At 38.3% G+C, this 20,273-nt stretch overlaps 1 protein-coding gene across 1 annotated transcript; it reads right to left on the bottom strand.

The window, feature by feature from the left end:
• Positions 1–1,178: 1,178 nt before the first annotated feature.
• Positions 1,179–1,544, bottom strand: LOC138875170 (uncharacterized). The gene has a single exon (XM_070153995.1). It carries the CDS (start codon positions 1,542–1,544, stop codon positions 1,179–1,181), a length of 366 nt encoding a protein of 121 aa, XP_070010096.1.
• Between the last annotated feature and the right edge of the window lie 18,729 nt (positions 1,545–20,273).

Here is a 20,273-nt window from a genome sequence, read left to right on the forward strand (position 1 = left end):
TGAGATTTTTTTTTAGTAACGACAATTCTCAATTCACCTTGATATCTTCCTTTGAAATTTTTTTTTAATCCAAGGATTCAACTCACGTAACCAATGTATACATAGGTAATTCAAGAATTAATTCTAAATTTGGTTGAAATTTTCAACTCTAGAAACCATATGTTTGATTCTTCTTAATTATCAAAAGTACGTGTTAATCTAAGTTTTTGTAGTATCTAGAAAATAATATCAACAAAAATCCTTCTTAACGATCATAGTTAGATGTGAGTTGTGAAGCTTACCTTGAAAAGCAAAACCCTAAGTTGGACGAAAGCCTTGTTCTCGAGTTCTTGCTGACAATGTAGTGATTTTAGGATGAAATCTTATTATAACTATTGTTGGGGAGTAATAATCTAACATGAATCGTATTGATACTTACCTTGACAAATGGGGGATTGATATAGGTTTCTTTAGGGTTGAGGGAGATGTCTAGGACTTCAGGTTTTGGAACAAACATTTTTTCTCTCCCTTTCTTTTATATTTTGCATTATAGGATTGCTCATGCAAAATTTTGTCCTATCACCTCATGCCTCCTATCATGGGGCACCCCGTATAAGAAGGAATCATCAAAAATATGGATGTTTGTGCCTCTGATGCAAAATTTCTCTAGCACCTCATGCCACATGCAGCAGGGCACGCTGTGCTGGGGTAAATTTTTGGGGTTAGATTGTTGTTATGCTACCTTTTAGTAAAAAGGCCATAACTTATTGTAGGAATGTCAAAATGACAAATAATTTGAAGCATTGGAAACTATAATCGTTGAACTTCAGTTTGATATATAGGTCCTGACTCAATCGTTTTCTACTAGGAGATATGATTGTCTTAAGTCAAGTCATGTGCGATAATGATCGTCTTCTTCCCTTAAATTATTCCAACTTATTCGAAACTAATGTTCCCCTCTTACAAATATCCATACAAACTCATGAATATAATATCTAGTTGTTATACTAGTTTAGCATTATCTGAACACCCTTATTTCTAACTTAAAGCTTGCAAAAGAACATAATTCTTAGTAAAAATGTCCAGGGCTTTATATTCTCCCCCTCCTATATGACACTTGTCCTCGAATGTCGAACGTCTAGCTTTATGTCACAACTCATCCACATATAAGCAGGAAAACTTTTTAAGATTTTAAATATTTAAATGCCACTTCCTTTGAACATATGAGAGTATCTTTTCTTCATATCTTCCTCAGCTTCCAATGTAGCCTCTTCAAAATCATGATTACGCCACAAGACTTTAATTGACACCACATCTTTGTTCCTCAATCTCTGAACTTGACTGTCAAGAAATTTAATGGGAATGTTGACCTCCACTTCATCCACGGGAATTGATTTGGATATGTCCCGAAGGCATTGCCTCAGCATTGACATGTGGAAAACTGGATGAATAGAAACTAATGTTGCTGGAAAGTCTAACTCATAGGCCACATTATTGTTCTTGCTCTGGATTCTATAGGGGCCAACAAATCTAAGACTTAGCTTCCCTTTTTTCCCGAATCTCATGACCCCTTTGTGGGCGATATTTTTAAAAACACATGATCGCCTTCTTTAAACTTTATACCCCATGTCTCCTGTTTGTATAAGACTTTTGTCAACTTTTAGCCGTTTAAGCCTTTCCTAAATGATTGTCACTTTCTCTAGAGCATCTTGGACCAACTCAGATTCGATGAAGAGTATCCATATTTGTTCAAACCATCCTATTGGGGATCTACAATGATGCTCGTATAGAGCTTCGTAAGGAGCCATGCCAATACTCTCATGATAATTGTTACTGTATAAAAACTCTATTAAGGGGAAATGTTCATCCCAATTACCAAAAAACTACAATTGTGCAAGCCTGTAGTATTTTTAAGGTCTTGAATTATTCACTCTACTTGTCCATTAGTTTGATGATGGAAGGCAGTACTCAAGTTCACCTTCATGCCCAATCTATGTTGGAACGACTGCCAAAATCTTGATGAGAACTGTGTTGGAGAGCCATGAAATTAGATAATTTTTTTAATGTATGACTTGCCATACAATTTAGCTGTATGGTAGTCTTCACTTGTAGAAAGTAAGATGATTTGTAAACTTGTGTTTGATCACCACACAGAATCATGCTTATGGTGGGTGAGAGACAATCCTATCATAAAATCCAATTAATCATCGCTCACTTCTAATTAGGTACTTCAATGTTTTTAGTCATGCCACCAGGACTTTGGAGATCGGCTTTGACCTTTGGAATTTATGCACCTAGCCAAATGTTTAGCCACATATTCGTTCATCCTTGTAAAGCCCCATTATATTAGTGACTTTTTAAGCCTTCAGTTAACACCCGTACTAAGAATTTTGGAAAGATTTATTTCAGAATCTTAAGTTGGCAAAAGTGCTTAAATAGATGTTAAAGGATGATTTGGAGTCGAGTTATATGAGTTCAATGACCAAAATATGGAAGGAAAGTGTTAAGGACCAAGCATAGAAAATATCTCAGTTTCGCTCCAATACATGATCACCACGCGACCTGAATTTTGTCAATGTAGAAAAACAACTCAGTTACGCCGCATCACACGACCGCACACGATCACCAGTAGGTATAAATTTCAGATTTTGTGAAATACTCTTATTTTAGGATTTTGAGTATTAGGTTTTCTCTCACATAGCAAGAAGTGGGCAAAAACTCACACTCAAAAGTGAGCAATTCATGAGAAAATACATATATTTTCGTCAGCTAATCATGATCCTAATATCAAATTACTTGAAAAATCCTTAGATTTCGAGGAACACCTTAGAGGCCATTCAACAAGAAAAGCTAGGGTTTTTGAGTTTTAAGATAACCTCTATGGTGGAGCAAGCCATGGTGGAGCATGCACTAGCTTGTTATGGAGCAAACACTTAGCCATGGTGGAAGGAGCACTAGGCGGCTGCTATTGCAACTGGTGGTACAATACACGGATTGGAACATCTCCGTTACAAACATGGATAATATTACGTTAATATCTACTATTAACAAATAAATTTGGTCAAAAAAATTAATCAATCAATCATTTGACCAAATCCGAAGCCGAAGCCGAAGCCGAGCGAGCGACGACGACGGTGCGAGGCTTGCCTTCTTCTTAACTCTTTAAGAGCTACATGAAGTGCATTTGTATATAAACCCACCAAACTCCTTTTCATCTACCAATGAGGGATAATGTCTCAGTAAAAGGAGAGGGAAACTTAAAATTTTACTCAAAATTTTCATTTCTCTCCATTTCCCATTCACCCTTTTTTTAATACCTTTCTATATTAAAAAGAAACTCAACAATTCTCACCAATCTGCAGCTTTAGATTTGCTTACACCCAAAGATGGATCTTTTGAAAGCCTTGAAGTGACATACAAGGCCTTAAGGTTATTTGAGGTTCTTGGAACTGGAAAACAGCCTGACATCAAGGCAGCTACATGTAAATCAGTGGTGGACACTCTTAGGTCTCCATCTTCAGCATCGAAAGATTTGTTTCAAGCATTGAGAGTCAATAGGATATTGAAGTGAGGGCTTAACAATGAGACTTTTGCTGGCCTCTAGACTTAAGGATAACGTGAACAGTGTTGGCTCACTTCTCGACTATTACTACTCAGTTGGAAGTTTAGTCCTTATCGCGGGTCAAGCTTCTAAAGTTGATGTACACCTTGGAGGTGCTGATTCCGTTTTCCGTGCCATAAAGGCTCTTAGACAAAGTAATGGAAGATGGCGCTATAGCTCCAACAATCCCGAGTCTAGTACATTTGCTGCAGGAATTGCACTTGAGAGCCTGGCTGGTGTCATTTCAATAGCATCTTCTAAGATTGATCGTTCTCTATCCGTGTTCGAGTTTCCGGGCCCGATTCGAGGTTTCGGTTCGCAATTTCAGCATTTCGGTCCAACAATTGTCGCTTTGTTATTCCGATTGATTTGCAATTTCAGCTTTGTTCTTCAATAAAATGTTCATTTCTCAATTTTCATTCTCATTTCATTGTGTTATGATAGCTTGGTGCACGTGTTAGTTGATTTTTTATTCTACGTTATTTGAGTAGCATGTCTTAGTTTTCATTTAAATTATTTTAATTAGCTTTTATTTCGATTGTGATGTATGTAATCTTGGTTCTTGAGTAAATTCTTTTAATTGTGTAGATGGAAAAAGTGGAGTTGTTTCTTTCTTGACAAGGAATAAGAATGAGCCATAAGGTGGGTCTTGGACCATAAGGAATCTGGCCAAGTAATAGATCATGTTAGCTAGCCTATTTGCTCCCCAATAATATCTTGATCATAAATTTGAAATCACAACAATCTCAAAGATTAGGAAAATAATTAAATGCGCTAGTTGCTTTAGGCGCGATTAATAATAATCATCACGACTATGTGTACGGTTCCTGTGGCATGGACGTGATACCCAATCCCCATTCGGGTGTGCATTTCATGTGACCCGACTATAACTTTGAATAATAATAAAATAAACGTGTTGTAAATCGCGGGTGCATTTTATGTGATGCGACACACAATGTGTACCAAAATGACAAGTGTTACGACAATCGTGACTTGTTCCAGTAAATAATTCTATAAATATTAAAAACGGTTATAAAGTTAGAAATGCACAATAGGTTCTAACCATGTAATTACTAAGATAATTAGTCCAATTATTAATAGTTGAGCGACCGTGCTAAAACCACGGAACTCGGGAGTGCCTAATACCTTCTCCTGGGTTAACAGAATTCCTTACCTGGTCTTCTATGCTCGTAGACCATAAATAAGAGTCAATTTCCTCGATTTGGGATTTAAAATAAACCGGTGATTTGGGACACCATAAATTATTCCAAGTGGAGACTCTGAAATCAAATAAAATAATCAAATTTCAATTAATATCACTTTAATTGGAAAAACTCCCTTATATCCCCTTTCGGGTAAAAAGGAAGTGTGACAGCTCTGAGACTCTGCTGGGGATAAGAACCCAGAACTTTTGCTAAATGAGTTTTTTACCGCTTTGATATTGATTGAACTATATATAAACTGTTACGAAACCCTCTTCTCTCTAAGTCTTCTAAATCATCTAGAAAGCGTGCACTTTGTGTGGCTTCTTTTCTGTTACAGTCATATCCCAAATTTAGAACGAGGTTCGGATAAGTTGCAAAGCCGGTGAAGCTTCTGTATTCCCAGTATGCTGCCCCCTCCCCCGGCTCGAGTTGTCTGCTCGGGTAAGCCAGGTCTAGAATAGTACACCCAGGATACAAACCTAGAATAACATAGCCTCATGCTGGATCCCTAGTAGGAACGTTTGTTTGCATCACGTGCATTTGACTTTGGGGGCTCAACACAGGGGTTGAGTCCGTTTGGGATAGATGTACCTAAATTAAAAGACCATCCTGATGCATCTTACGTGCTACTTGCATATATGTTTGTTTCGGCTTGCATGTTGACTGGCTGCTAGAATAGGGAAAGAAAATCAAAACAAAGAAAAAATAGAAAATTGAAAAATAAGTAGGTACTCCAAATTCGAAATTTTGCCAAAACTTTTAAAAAACAAAGAGAAAGAAAATAAGTGATTGTTTTCAAAAGTCATGTTTTTCCTGTTCCGTCAAAACTAACAGAACTACGCGGGTCTGATTCTCACCGGATGTGAGATACGTAGGTAAACCTCATCGGCTCCGGCCCCCAATTTTCAAAAATCCAAAAATATTTTCCTTTTCTTTCTTCTTTAGAAAGTCTTTCTTTTAGACCCCAATTTTTAAAAAAATCCAAAAATATTTTCTTTTCATTTCTTCTCAATATCCAAAAATATTTTCATGCACCTTTCGATAATTGAAAAGAAAATTCAAGATTCAAAAATAATTTCTTTTTTATTTAGAAGTCTTTCTTTCATAAATTCAAAATAAAAGTCCAAAAATCAAAAATATTTCTTTTCTTCTTTAGTAGTTTTCCTTTCGAAATTCAAAAAAAAAATCAAAATCAAAAAATATTTCCTTTCTTCTTTATATGTCTTTCTTTTGAAAAAAGTCCAAAATCCAAAAAGAGTTAATTTATTTACTTTATTCCTAATTTTCCCGAACTACGCAAATATCTGATTCATGCGGCATCATGATACGTAGGCAACCCACATCAGGTTCGATCGAATAGTTTAAAAAAAGAGAGAAAATAAAAAAAAGAAAAAAAAAGAGGAAGAATGATAATAATAAGGACTGACTGAGTCCATTCTAACGTGTCTCTTGTTTCGAATTGTGAAGAAAGTTTAAGGTGGTTGGTTTGTGGTAAGCTGGAAACACAAGATCAAAGGGAAAAATGTCATTGACAACTGAGTCGAAGCTGTTACAAATGCTCAAGAGACTCAGGGTCAGAGGGTTCAACAAGAGACTATTGTGGTTGAGGAAAATAGAATACTGAAATAACAAATGACTGAAATGTGTCAAGTATGAGCCAATGGCCAAGGACCGCCTTTTTCTATTCATGGTTTCCCAGAGTTCACATCCATCCTGACTACTACCATTTCGGTCTCATTGCCTGATCAATTCGATCCACCTGGGTTCAGTTTTTATCCCAACTGTACGACTACAGCTGAAACTTTTGTTGCGCGCTCCCAAAGTGGCCATTGACAACCAATGAGACAACCTCTGCTGCCATGCCTGTCTTCACTGTCCCACAGTCAACAGTGGTACAGAAGAAAAGTCATGAGTCATAATTTGCTACTCAGCAAGAACAGTACCACTCTCCTGAGTACCACTCGTGCCTATTTGATCTTCCTGCAAAGAATGAGAAGCTGTCCCAAAAGATGGCACAAGAAGAAATGACCCAAAGAGTGAAAAGCTTAAAACAACAGTTGAAAAATATGCAAGGGTTGGCAGGTCAGAAGAGTATTGCCTTCAAAGATCTATGTATGTTCCCCGATGTTCGTTTGCCAATTGGTTTCAAGACTCTCAAATTTGAAAAGTATGATGGACATGGAGACCCCATAGCCCACCTGAAAAGGTATTGCAATCAGCTAAGAGGTGCGGGAGGAAAGGAAGAATTACTAATGACTTATTTTGGTTAAAGCCTTATGGGTGTAGCCTCCGAATGGTTTATGGGTCAAGACACATGTCTCTGGTATGTCTGGGATGACATGGCCCATGCCTTTGTCAGATAGTTCCAATACATTGTTGACATCGCTCCAGACCGTAATTCCATTTCAAACCTGAAGAAGAAACCAACTGAAAGTTTTACGGAATATTCCATTAAATGGAGAGAGCAAGCGGCTAGAGTTAAGCCATCCATCGATGACCACGAGCTAATCACTGTCCTCCTTTAGGCTCAAGAGCCAGATTATTTTCAAAGCATGATGTCCGCAGTGGGCAAATCCTTCTCCGAAGCAATGAAGATTGGGGAAATGATTGATAATGGCCTCAAGACAAGCAGAATTATAAGTCAAGCAATTCTCAAAGTCGCAAATAAGACTGTCCAAATTGAATCTGGTAATTTTAGTGACAAGAATGAGATGGATGAAGAAATCATGATGGCATTAGGGTCGAGAAGAGGTCCTAGGAGAACTTCTCTAAGGTATGACCAGCCTCGTCTATTTTTCGATGATTCCCCTGAGCACTACTATCCACCTCAAAATCCGCAATACTCTGTTGCTCCACCTCAGTATGTTGTCCAGTCACCAAGACACCCTAGAAGGCGAGCACCAGAATCGCAAAATCTCCATCAGCCTCCATAAAATTTTCAAGTGCCCTATAACCCACATCTAAGCCAGGGATGTAACGGGGAACAAAGATTGAAAGATAATTTTACACCAATAGGAGAGTACTATGTAAGCTTGTTTGAGAAATTAAAGCATTATGACATGATTGCACCTATTCCTCTAAATCATGTAGACCACCGTGCAAGAAGCTTTGACCCTTCTAAAAGGTGCGAATACCATTCAAATGCCCAGGGGCACAATGTTGAAAGTTGTCGGGATTTTAAAAGAGAAATAGAAAGGATGATCCAGGAAAATCTAATTGTGATCCAAGACAGTGACACCCAAAATATCACGCAGAATCCTTTACCTTCATATGATGATGCACACTTTGTGGGGATGATGCCTGGTGACATGGAGTATGAGAATCCTCTCGGGAACTTGCCAACTGAAATTGGAGAAGTCCATGGTGATTTTGATGAGCAAATTTGTAGCTAAATGTCAAGCTTAGCAATTGAACAGTCATTCCCTCTTTACAAGGAAGAAATCTTGGTTGCTTGTTTTGATATTTTTTCTATTATCTGGGTTATGATCAAAAATTTTTTTGTTTTATTGAGTCAAACTCTTCTATCCCTCTATTCTGTTTGTGTGAGTCTTGTCTGTCTGGTTTTGTTGCTATTTTCATTAGCCGGGTTATTTTAGGATTGTAACTCAGATTTTAGGTTGTTTGTCTTGTTGTTTACTCAATAAAATAGAGTTTTTCCTTTTATGTCATTCCATGCTCAGTTCTTTTCCCGCTAGTTTTAGTGATATGACATGCATGCGAAATTTTTGGCTAGATCATAGAAAATTGATTTAAGATTGAATTGGACAACTGAGAAAAAAGCACTTTTGAGGATGAAAAAATGTTGAAATACCTTGGAATTAAGCCCGAATAAAATTCAAGTGGAACTAGAATAGTCAGACCCGTAGAGGTTAAGAATCCTTACCTTTAAAATCATTGTGAAGATCGGGTTGAGGAAGAATAAATTGAAGTCTGTTTGAAATTAAGGGATGAAAAGTGTCTTGTGACCACGACACACCGAGAGGACAGACATGTTCGTCAATGTTGTGATCGCGAAAAAATAATATGCTTGGCGTTCTTGAGGTTGGGATGCCCTTTTTCTGCTACCCGAACACTTTATACCCTTTGTTACCTCTTTTGAGCCCGTGTTATTTTATTTGACCACCCTCTTCTGGAATCAGGTTTAGAGTCAAAAGTAAAAAAAAATGAAAAAATAATAAAAATAAAGGTCCATGCCCCAAGAGCATAAACTGGGACAGTTCTTTGAAAGTTCACGTGAAAAAAAGAAGAAAAAGAAGAAGAAGAAGAAGAAAGAACGGTCGAAAGTCCATGCCCTCAGAAGATAGAAGCTAAGGCAAACAAAAAGAAAAAAAAGAAAAAAAAAAGAGAAAGAAAAGGAAAAAAATAGAGGAACAGAAAGAAAAATTTATAGTTAGGTCAGATGTTTTGAACTACGTTTGACCTGATTCCTTTAGAAAGGATACGTAGGCAGCCTTACACGATTCAGTCCAACCAAATGAGAATTCAAAAAAAAAAGAGAAAACAATTTCTAAAAAATCCCCAATAGCTGAAACTGGGGCAAAGATTTTATTTCACTTTTGAAAGAGCCGATTCCAAGAGTTGTAAGTCTACAATCCCCTTTACTTTGAGTCTATTTTGAGCCTTCACGACGTCCTTTCTTTCCAACCCTATCCAAAATACTTCTAAATAAAGACCTCCCGATATGCCTTCAAGAATGCCAAGAGAAGCATGTAATGAGCAACTTTTATCATACGATATAGAACATTGTCAAGTTTCTCAACAAAAGAAAAAATAAGGGGAAGAAAAAAAATGAGAGAGTCTTACTAGTGAAAACCTTCAAGGGCACTGTAAGACGATAGTAAGCAGAGATGAATAAATGAGAGAGACTTGTAGGTGAAAATCCCTTGGGGCACCACTAGTCAAAAGTGAGTCGTGAAGCTGATGCAAAGGATTGACACGAACAAGTTTGACTTCAAAGGTCATAAGAATGACAAAAGGGAAGATTGGATCAATATGGCAGATCATTAAGGCTAGTTATTGAAAAAAAAGTCTTCCTTTTATCCTTCCGACAGGGGCATTTCTTGTTAATACTTGTTTCTTTGCATCATTGTGTATTTCACTCTGAGTCAGTCCTTGTCAAAACAAGCAAGAAAAGATTTCAAAATATGCTACCAGCTTTTCAGTTGCACAAAGTAAATTTTGCCAGCATACTCAGGTGTTACAATCAACATGATTAGAGGATTCATGTAAAGGCTTCCCCCCAAAAGACTCTTGTTAGCCTACTTGGCGCAAGCAAAGATAACTTGCGATTCTCTCTGACAGACAAATTGCTCAAAAGCAGGAATTTATTGAAGATATCAGAAAAGGTCAACTGAGCAAAGATCTCCGGTCGGGATAAGGCTGATTGAGCCACAAAACACCAAAGGCATTAGAATCGAAACAATCAGGATTGATACAAGAAGTAAAGGTCCCTTGAAAGTAACAACAGAGTCTCCCAACAGTGCAGTCAACTACCGATGTCATTGATCTTCTAAAAGAGAATGGACACAAAGCCAAACTGTCAAATACGTCAAGGCCACAAACCGATCACCACCTTTTAAAACTGACAAAGTTTTGTTTGTTTGAAACAGGAACAAGGCAGTGCAAGGACAGTGGTTTTAAAAAAAAGAGAAAAAAAGAAAAAGAAAGAAATAGAAGAGAAGAGAAGAGCCGACAAAGGGAAGTTTCTCAAATCTTTGCCCTTATTTGTCTTGGTAATGTGCATAAAATGTTGCCATTGCTCTTCACATTTTTCCTCCTAGGATAAAAAGTTCTAGTTTGATGGATTTTCCTCCCAATAAAAATCTTAGTAAGGTGAATCTTTCACCTAAGATAGAATATCTATTCTGATGAACTTACTCCTAGGATAGAAATCTTAGTCGGATGAATCTTTCTCTTAAGATACCAAAAAAAATGACCTAGTCTAATGAATTTTCTACTAGGATCGAAATCTTAGTCTGATGAATCTTTCTCCTAAGACAGAAGACCTAGTCTGATGAACTTTCTCCTAGGATAGAAATCTTAGCCTGATGAATCTTTCTCCTAAGATAGAAAACCTAGTCTGATGAATCTTTCTCCTAGGATAGAAATCTTAGTTTGATGAATATTTCTCCTAAGATAACAAATAAAACCCTAGTTTGATGAATCTTTCTCCTAGGATAAATGTCATAGTCTGATAAATTTTTCTCCTAAGATAGAGACCTAGTTTGATTAACTTTCTCCTAGGATAGTGTAACGACTCGACTGGTTGTTTTGAGCTTTTACACTTTGCTCGCCAGTTCTCAAGCATGTCTAGCCCTGTGTGATGTACTATGACTTATGAAAATCGTCGGTTTGGTTTTCAGGGTAACCAGAATGAAATTTGAAGAACAATTCTTAATTTGAAGCTTAAAATTTGAAAGGTTTGACCAAGATTTAACATATTAGTAGATGACCTCGAATTAGAATTTTTATGATTTGGTTAGCTCCGTTAGGTGATTTGGGACTTAGGAGCGTGATCGAAATGTGTTTTGGAGGTCCGGAGTATATTAAGGCTTGAATTGGCGAAATTGGAATTTTGGCGTTTTCCGGTTGATATGTGAGATTTTGATATAGGGGTTGGAATAGAATTCTGGAAGTTGGAACAGGTTTGTAATGTTATTTTGGATATGTGTGCAAATATTCGGGTCAATCAGAGGTATTTTAGGTAGTTTCGGCATCGTTGGTGGAATTTAGAAATTTCAAAGTTTATAGGCATGAATTTGATGTGTTTTTTGTGTTTTTGCATTGTTTTTGGTGTTTCGATGGTTTGACTAAGTTTGAATGATGTCATGGGATATGTTGGTAGGTTTGGTTGAGGTCCTAGGGGCCTCGGTTGCATTTCGGATGCTCAAACGGGTACTTTTGGTCTTTGGGAGATTGCTGGTTTTCTGGTTTTTTAGCAGCAGTGGTTTGTTCATTGCGATCGCGTGAGTTCATCCACGATCGCATAGAGTAAGTTGAGTTCGGGCGGATTTTGTGAATCTCGATTGCGAAGGTAGGAGTGCGATCGCATATAGTGAGCAGTCTTGGTCACTGCGTTCGCGTGGAGACCTTTGCGTTCGCGTAGAAGGACTTGGAGTGGCAGTGAGGTGATGGAATTGCTCTATGCGATTGCATAGAGCTGGTCGTGATCGCATTGTTGTGAGGAGTTGTCTTATGCGATTGCATAGGTGTTTCTGTGACCATGTAGGGTTAAATAACTAGGCAGTATTTAAATAGCCAATCCGCGACCCTTCTTCATTTTCCACCATTTTTGATCGGGATTGAAGCCTTTGAGGAAGATTTTTTAGGAACCCAAAGGGGAATCACTTGGAGGTAATATTCTTGACTTCATAACTCGTTTATATGTGATTAAAGGTCTAATTAGTGGTAAAAATTAGGGAAAAATCAGTGCAAAATGGGTAATTATGGCTTGAGATTAAGAGACCTTAAAACGGGTATTTGAGGGTCAATTGAACTCCGATTTTAGTGTTCTTGATATGTATAGACTCGTGGGAGGATGAGGATCATTTTGGCATAAATTTTATCGAGTTCTGAGATGTGGTCCCGGGGGCCGAGTTTTGCATATTTCGGGATTTTTGGTATAAATTAGATATTTTCGAATGGGCTTTGTTCCCTTAACATATTTTGATGGTATGAATATGCTTTTTGCTATATTTGGAGCATTCGGAGGTCGAGTGGAGAGGCAAGGGCATCGCGAGCTAGAGTTGGACCGGATTGAGGTAAGTAATGATTGTAAATGTCAGTCTTGAGGGTATGAAACCCCGGATTTCACATTGTTGTGCTATATTGAGGTGGTGCACACGCTAGATGGCGAGCGTGGGGTCGTGCACCATTGGGGATTATTACTTAGTCCATCCCGAATGACTGTTTTACTGCTTATTTGATTGAAAATTGTTTGTTATCATCATGTTTTGGGTTGAATGCCATATTTGGACCTCGTGCCAACTATTTTGGACCCTTAGGGGATTTTTACTGCTAGTTCCTCACTGTTTTGATTTTTATATCTGTACTCAGTCATGCTATATTCTACCGTTTTCATAACTCAGCCATGTTTACTCTATTTTAATACTTTAAATGATATTTTGGGCTGAATATCATATTTTACTGTGCGCGAGTAGCTTTTAGAGATTTCTGACTGAGTAAGGCCGAGGGTCTGTGTTGTGAGGATACTTTTGGGTCAGGCTATATGCTGCAGCAGTGATACACTGATTTGTGATTATGAGGTCGAGGGCCTGAGTTGTACGCCACAAGGTGGCTTGATATGAGGCCGAGAGCCTATTGATTATGCCACAAGGTGGATTAATATTGCGCTTTGGTCGTAAGGGGCCCCTCCTGAAGTCTGTACACCCTAGTGAGCGCGGGTACCCTGAGTGAGTGATATATTAATTATGCCACGAGATGTCTTGTTATTGCGCTTGGGCCGTAAGGGGCCCTTCCCGGAGTTTGTACACCCCTAGTGAGCGCGAGTACCTAGTATGAGATGTGATATAGCCTGAAGGGCTAATGTTATTCCATGTTATGCCTGAGGGGCAGTTCTTGATTTAAGTTATGCCTGAAAGGTTGATTACGAGTGATTGTGAGGTAGCCCGAGGGGCTGGTTCTGTTGATATTATGCCTGAGGGGCTGTTTATGGTACATGTTTTGCCCGAGAGGCTTCCTTTTTACTTACTGTTGTATCACTCATTTGAAACTATTGAAAGTTGTTTTAGAATGGTTTTACGGAAATTGAGCTTGATTTACGAAATAAATGATTTCTATACTGTTTTGGTAAGGTACTGCATTTGCTGTAGAGTTACGCTATGTTTTATGTGTTTTCTCACTGCTCAACTTTCATTTACCTTTATTACTTACTCAGTTGGAGTACTCACATTACTTCCTGCACCTTGTGTATAGATTCAGGTATTTCTGAACCCGACAGCGGGTGTTGATAGCTTAAAGGCAGGGTCATCGGAGTTTAGCAAGGTAGTTGTCCGGCGTTCGCAGCACAACTTTTCTCCCTCTTGTTTTCATAAGAATGTATTCAGTACATTTTCAAAATTTTCGTTGCATTCAGACCTTAGTAGATGCTCGTGACTGGAGACACCCCAATGGCGGGCTTGTATATTATTTTTGCATTGTTCATGTAGACTTACATTATGAAACATCTATTTAATTAAAGGCTTAAAATGATTCTTAATGATCAATGGTTAAATTTGGGAGTTATGTCGGCTAGCCTAGTTTCATGATAGGAGCCATCATGACCGAGTCAGTTTTAGGGTCGTCACAAGTTGGTATCACAACCTAGGTTATATAGGTCTCACGAGTCATGAGCAGGTTTAGTAGAGTCTCGCGGATCGGTACGGAGACGTCTGTACTTATCCTCGGGAGGCTGCAGAACCTTTAGGAAAAGCTTAACATTCTTGAATTCTTATCGTGCATCCTTGATTTAGCTTGAAATGTAACTCTTTGAATTCCTTCCACGTGTTCGCATGCACGTATAAGTGCTCAATATCAGATGGGAATCGATGGCTTGTGATTCCCTAATCGAGGGGCGAGATGTGATTTTCTGTGTGTTGATGTTGGGCCAGTCTAGAGGACTTGAAGTCGGGTTTTGCCTGCATCTTGAGCACCGAGGTGCGGATTGTGTGAGCATATGTTTTTAAACTTATATGTTCGGTAGTGTCCCTATTAGTGGGAGTGATGACTGGATAGCTACGTGACGAGTGTGATGTGATTACGAGATGTGTTCATATGAATTGAACGAGATAGGAAGATTCTGCATGGGGGGGAGTAAGAACTATCCGGTGCTTGGTTTCCATCGTGATTTGATGTTTAGCCCGAGTTGTGGGGCGTGATGAAGGACCTTTTCATGTTTCCTAGTTGGGAAGTGAAGTGGATTTCACTTTGTGATATGAGTTCGGACTCAGGAAGATTAAGTAATTGTGTAATGTTTATGACAGTGGAAGGGTATAAGCAGATGTTAGTTTGAGGAGAGGTAGGTGGGCTATCTCCTGCGGATTGTTCTGAAGTTTGTGTGATCCTTTATGTCGTTTATTGGAAGATCTCTATTACCAGGGAAATATATATGTTGCAATTTGAATTTGGGTCGCCTTAGAGAGTGGGCTTGACTGTTATGAGGGTGAAGGCGAGGATTGCAGAAGGTTTAAAGTCTAGATGGTCTGTGTTTCACGAGTTTAGGAAGGATTGAGTTTAATCTCACTATGGCATTATGGAAGTAATAGAGTATATGCATTATGAGTTATTGTGTGTTTTGATCAACGACTTGAGCCAAGTGGGGGAGTCTGCTATTGATTAGTTGATTGCACGGTTATGTGCTATGGTGGTTCCAGTTTGAGGAATACTGATGAATCAGTTATGGTTTACGGAGGTTGAGACCGAGGATGGCTCGATAAAGGAAAATTTTGATAAAGGTTATATTATGCTTCATAGGTGTATGAGAATCACGGAATGTCTTGAGTGATTATTGGTAAAGGAAGTGCGGTGCATAGAACAGGGAGTTGCTTGGTTGTAGGTGAGGTTACATTCTGTGATGCTGGATTGCTATTGGAGCACAGGTCGTGCAGTCCGTTTGATCGATCTAATTGCGGTTTGAGTAAAGGGGATGACTCTCGAGAATAATTCTAATGGGTTCAAGATTTTACATGTAATAATTGGATATTTTCAGGTAGTGTAGTTGGTTAGAAACTGAGGTTTGCATTGGAGGGTGTCAAGACTTGTGGTATTTCTATATAAATTAGGGAATTCTATATATCAGTATCAGGAAGGTGAAGTAATGACCTTGGATTCACAGGAAGTTTTGTCAGGGTAGGAATCTTGAATGTGGTGCTTTTGAGAATATTTAAGAGAGTATCTGTCACACCTCCTTTTTCCTACTCCCCCGGGAAGGGCGTAAAGGGGAGTTTTTCCAATTAAAGGACAATCGAATCGGGATTATTTATTAAAGATTTAGAGTCGCCACTTGGGAGATTTATGGTGTCCCAAGTCACAGGTTGAATCCCGAATCGAGGAAAAGTTTAACTATGTTTAACAGTCCGCGAACCAGAAATTAGGGAAAGGAATTCTGTTAACCCGAGAGAAGGTATTATGCATTCCCAAGTTCCGTGGTTCTAGCACGGTCGCTCAACTATTATATTCGGCTTAATTGTCTGATTTTAAACAATTATGAACCTACGCAAATTTTAACTTTTTAACCGCTTTTATTCATTTTTTAGAGAAAATTGCAACGTCATTAAAACACATCTCAAACCGCGTCACATATATGCACCCGTGGTCTTTGACATATTTTAACATCATTGTGATTTGGATTTGGGTCACATAAATGCGCACCCGAATTTAGGAAAGTAATATTATTAAACTAACGCACCTAAAGCAATTTCGCGTTTGCAACTTTGCGAGGGCCATGAAATTTACTAAATGGCACGCCTCGAGTTCTAAGAATAAACAAAATTAATTGGACAAGGGCCATGCAATTGTCATTTTTGTTTGGCATGGCACACCTTAACTTACTCTAATTAGAGCATTTCTAAATTAATACATGAGGGCTATAAGTTGTTATTGGTTTGAATGGCACACCTCAAAATATCAAAAGAGTCTAATTGATTAAGGAAAAGAATCAACCCCCAGCAGTTCAAAATATATATTATGCCAAAGGCCCGAGCCAAACTTGACACCCACGAATCAACACTCAAGGGAAATGGACCAGCGAAATTGAGCTAAACCCAAACGATGCCATATGCAGAATTCTAATTCTGGGCAAGCTTTCAGATTCAGGCCCAATATGGGCCCAAATTTAGCAGCTCTGAGATTGCCAAGCTTGTCTAGTTAGCTAAAAGCGATGATCAACATAATATCACCATGGAGCATTGAGCCGTGTGAACAACTTAATCCATGGCTTAAAATAATTGGCAAAAATTAACTAACTGAAAGAAAATCTGATTTTGTTTTAGCAATCATGGAATTAAAATTAGTCCCATGAAACATGCACACAAATTTCCCATTTACCTTCCGTTTTAACTATTACAACGGGGACGAACATAGAAGCATTTTGAAATTTAGAATTAAACAAGCATCGAGTAACCATAGGCTTAACTCAAATTTCTGGAGTTGTTCTTTCACAGACAGTTTCATGTTATTTGGGCATTTTTGCTCAAGTCATGTGAATGGTAAATATCAATCCTATAGGTTAATCTAAGAAACAATAAGAGTCTAATTCTCATGTATTTCCAACTTCAAACAAATACTTGGCTTCTTCAATTCATAGGTGAAAGGAATGAACAATACTTGGAAATTGAAAAGAAATCAAAATGTAATTGGTCAGTGTTCTACAGCAGTAGAGCAGCAACAAGATTCAACACCCAAACTCAATAAAACAGCAAAAATGGCCAACGAAAGCCAATGGAACAATAGCTACCCAACAGAATTCAACCCAAAAACTTTAAGAAATCCAAATTTAAGCCATCTCAAACATGGAAAGAATTAGAAAATGTTTCAATCACTGAAAATTTCAATACTCAAAGCCGAGAAATCAATGGAACAGGTTCAGAGTTTCAGCCGTGAGTATTTTCAGAATATTTATCTCTTCAAGTCTGCCTTCTAAGGCAACTAAAGGTGCCTTTATAGGCAAGCAAATAGGTCAACCTTTCAGATTTTAGTTCTACCCTTTAAGCCTTTTTCAAATTTGCTTTTAGCTTAGAGATCCCTAAAGTTTTGACTTGTTAACCAAGCTAACCTACTAACAATCTGAAATTCAAATTAAAACCCCTACTAGAAGCTTCCTATTTCTGATATCAGAAAGATTCCCTCAACCAAATACCCAAACTACCCCCCATGCCCCTGTTATTTACCTTGCTAACCAAACAAACTTGGGCTCAAAACAACCGGTGTAACGACCCGATCGGTTGTTTTGAACTTTTGCACTTTGATCTCTAGTTCCCGGGAATGACTTTCCCCGTGTAATGTATTATGACTGATGTATATCGTTGGTTTTGGTTTTACAGGAAAAATCAGAATGAATTTGAAGGAACAGTCTCAGTTGAAAGCTTTAAATTTTAAAGGTTTGACTAAGAGTTGACTTATTTGTATATGAGCTCGGATCGGAAATTTTATCATTTGGATAGCTTCGTTGGGTGATTTATGACTTAATAGCGCGATCGGAATGCATTTTGGAAGTCCGTGGAAGGATTTGGCGTGAATTGGCAAAGTTAATATTTTGGCGAATTCCGGTTGATAGGTGAGATTTTGATCTGAAAGTCGGAATGGAATTCCGAGAGTTGTTGTAGCTTTGTTATGTCATTTGTGATGTGTGTGCAAAATGTTTGGTCATTTGGACGTCGTTTGGTCGACTTTTTGATCGAATTCGGATTTCGGAAGTTTTGGAATTCTTAGGCTTGAATCCGAGGGTGATTTGATGTTTTGATGTTGTTTTGAGCATTCCAAAAGTTGGAACAAGTTTGAATTATGTAATGTGGTGTGTTGGCATGTTTGGTCGGGGTCCCATGAGTCTCGGATAAGTTTTGGAAGAGTTTTTGGAAGATATTGTCGTTTTGAGCATAAACATGTAATGATTCAAAGATCCATTTTTAGTTCTAGAGATCGCAATTTGATTTTGAGACTTCCGGAAATTTGATAATGAATTATAGAACTGATCTGGAAAGTTTGGTCTAATTTCATCAAGTCGCAATTGGGTTTTTGACACGAAACATGAGTTAATTGTTTAACGAGCGAAATGGGTATTGAACTGAGCAAATGAGCTCCGAATTGAGTTTTGACTGAAGGGCTATGTTTGCATTATTATTTGTGACTCATAGGAACAAGAATCATCGAATTCCGAGTTCGTATGATGGAGTTAGAGCCTTTTTAGTGAAAAGAAAAGCTGCTGCAATTTTCTGGGCTGTTTCTGCATTTTTCGCACGTGTGAACAGTGACCGCACCTGCGTGTACAGTACCGTGTACAGTACCCCGTGAACAGTATCGTGTACAGTCCCCCGTGAACAGTACCGGACAGAATGTTAAGTTCTGAAAAATGGGACAAATCCCATTTTCCATTTTTACCAAATTGGAGCTCGGGGAGAGGCATTTTTCGGGAGATTTTTAGAGAAAACAACGGGGTAAGTGTTCTTAACTTAATTTTGGTTAGATTACCCGAATCTATTACTAGTTTTGGCATTTAATTGGTGATTTTAGTTGGGAAAATCTTGAAAACCCTCTTGGTTTAATTTGAAGATTTGAGGGTCGAGTTGATGTCGGATTTTAGTAAAATTGGTATGGTTGGACTCGTGGTTGGATGAGGTTTCATATTCCGTAATATTTGTGGGTTCTGAGATGTGGGCCCCACGGGCGAATTTTGAGCGCAATTTCGGATTTTTAATGGAAAATGTAGAATTTCATATGGAATTAATTCCTATAATTTTTATTAACTGAATCAAATTATTGTGGCTAGATTCGAGGCATTCGCGAGCTAGAGGATTAGCCGGTTCGAGGTAAGTAATGATTGTAAATACTGTCCTGAGGGGTTGAAACCCCGGATTATACGTCGTTGTGTTACTTTGAGGTGACTTGCACGCTGGATGACGAGCTTGGGATAGAGCACCGCTGGGGATTGTGACCTAGTCCATCCCGAACGAATATTTTAATGTGTATTTGATAGTTAATTGTTTGACATTATTATATTTTTGGGTTGTATGCCATGTTTGGGGCCTTGTGCCAACTTGTTGAGACCCTTAGGGGCATTTTTACTATCTTTCCTTACTCTATTTGTTTGAAAGCATATTCTCAGTCATGTTTTACCTGTTTATTGCTCAAATCTGGCTTTATCACTATATTCTTAACATGTGGAAATTGTTTTGGGCTGAGTTCCCTGTTTTACTGAGATAGACCGAGGGTCTGATTGTGAGATTGATGACTGAGATAGACTGAGAGTCTGATGGTGAGGTTAATGACTGAGAGAGGCTGAGGGCCTAGTTGTGAGGATTATATATCTATGGATTGGGCTGCACGCCGCAGCAATATATATATATATATATATATATATATATATATATATATATATATATATATATATATATGTATGTATGTATATATATATGTATGTATATGGATCGGGTTATATATATATATATATATATATATGTATGTATATATATATATATATATATATATGTATGTATGTATATGGATCGGGCTGCACGCCGCAGCGATACTTATATGGATCGGGTTGTGCGCCACAGCAATATAGCGCTTGGGCTGTAGGAGCCCCTCCGGAGTCTGCACACCCCTAGTGAGCACAGTCGACTATTTATGTGGATCGGGTTGTGCGCCACAGCGATGCATGGATCGGGCTGCACGCCGCAGCGATTACTTTGATTTCAGTTATTGTGAGAGATATACGGATTGGGCTGCACGCTGTAGCGTTTACAATATGGTACCGATTGAGCATGAATGCTGAGTGC

This window comes from Nicotiana sylvestris, chromosome 8 (genome assembly GCF_000393655.2).
Source record: "Nicotiana sylvestris chromosome 8, ASM39365v2, whole genome shotgun sequence".
Classification (NCBI taxonomy): domain Eukaryota; kingdom Viridiplantae; phylum Streptophyta; class Magnoliopsida; order Solanales; family Solanaceae; genus Nicotiana; species Nicotiana sylvestris.

What these genes read in the sequence shown, in the direction of transcription:
- LOC138875170 (XM_070153995.1), bottom strand. Translation starts at nt 1,544, where the DNA reads ATGAGATTCGGGAAAAAAGGGAAGCTAAGTCTTAGATTTGTTGGCCCC.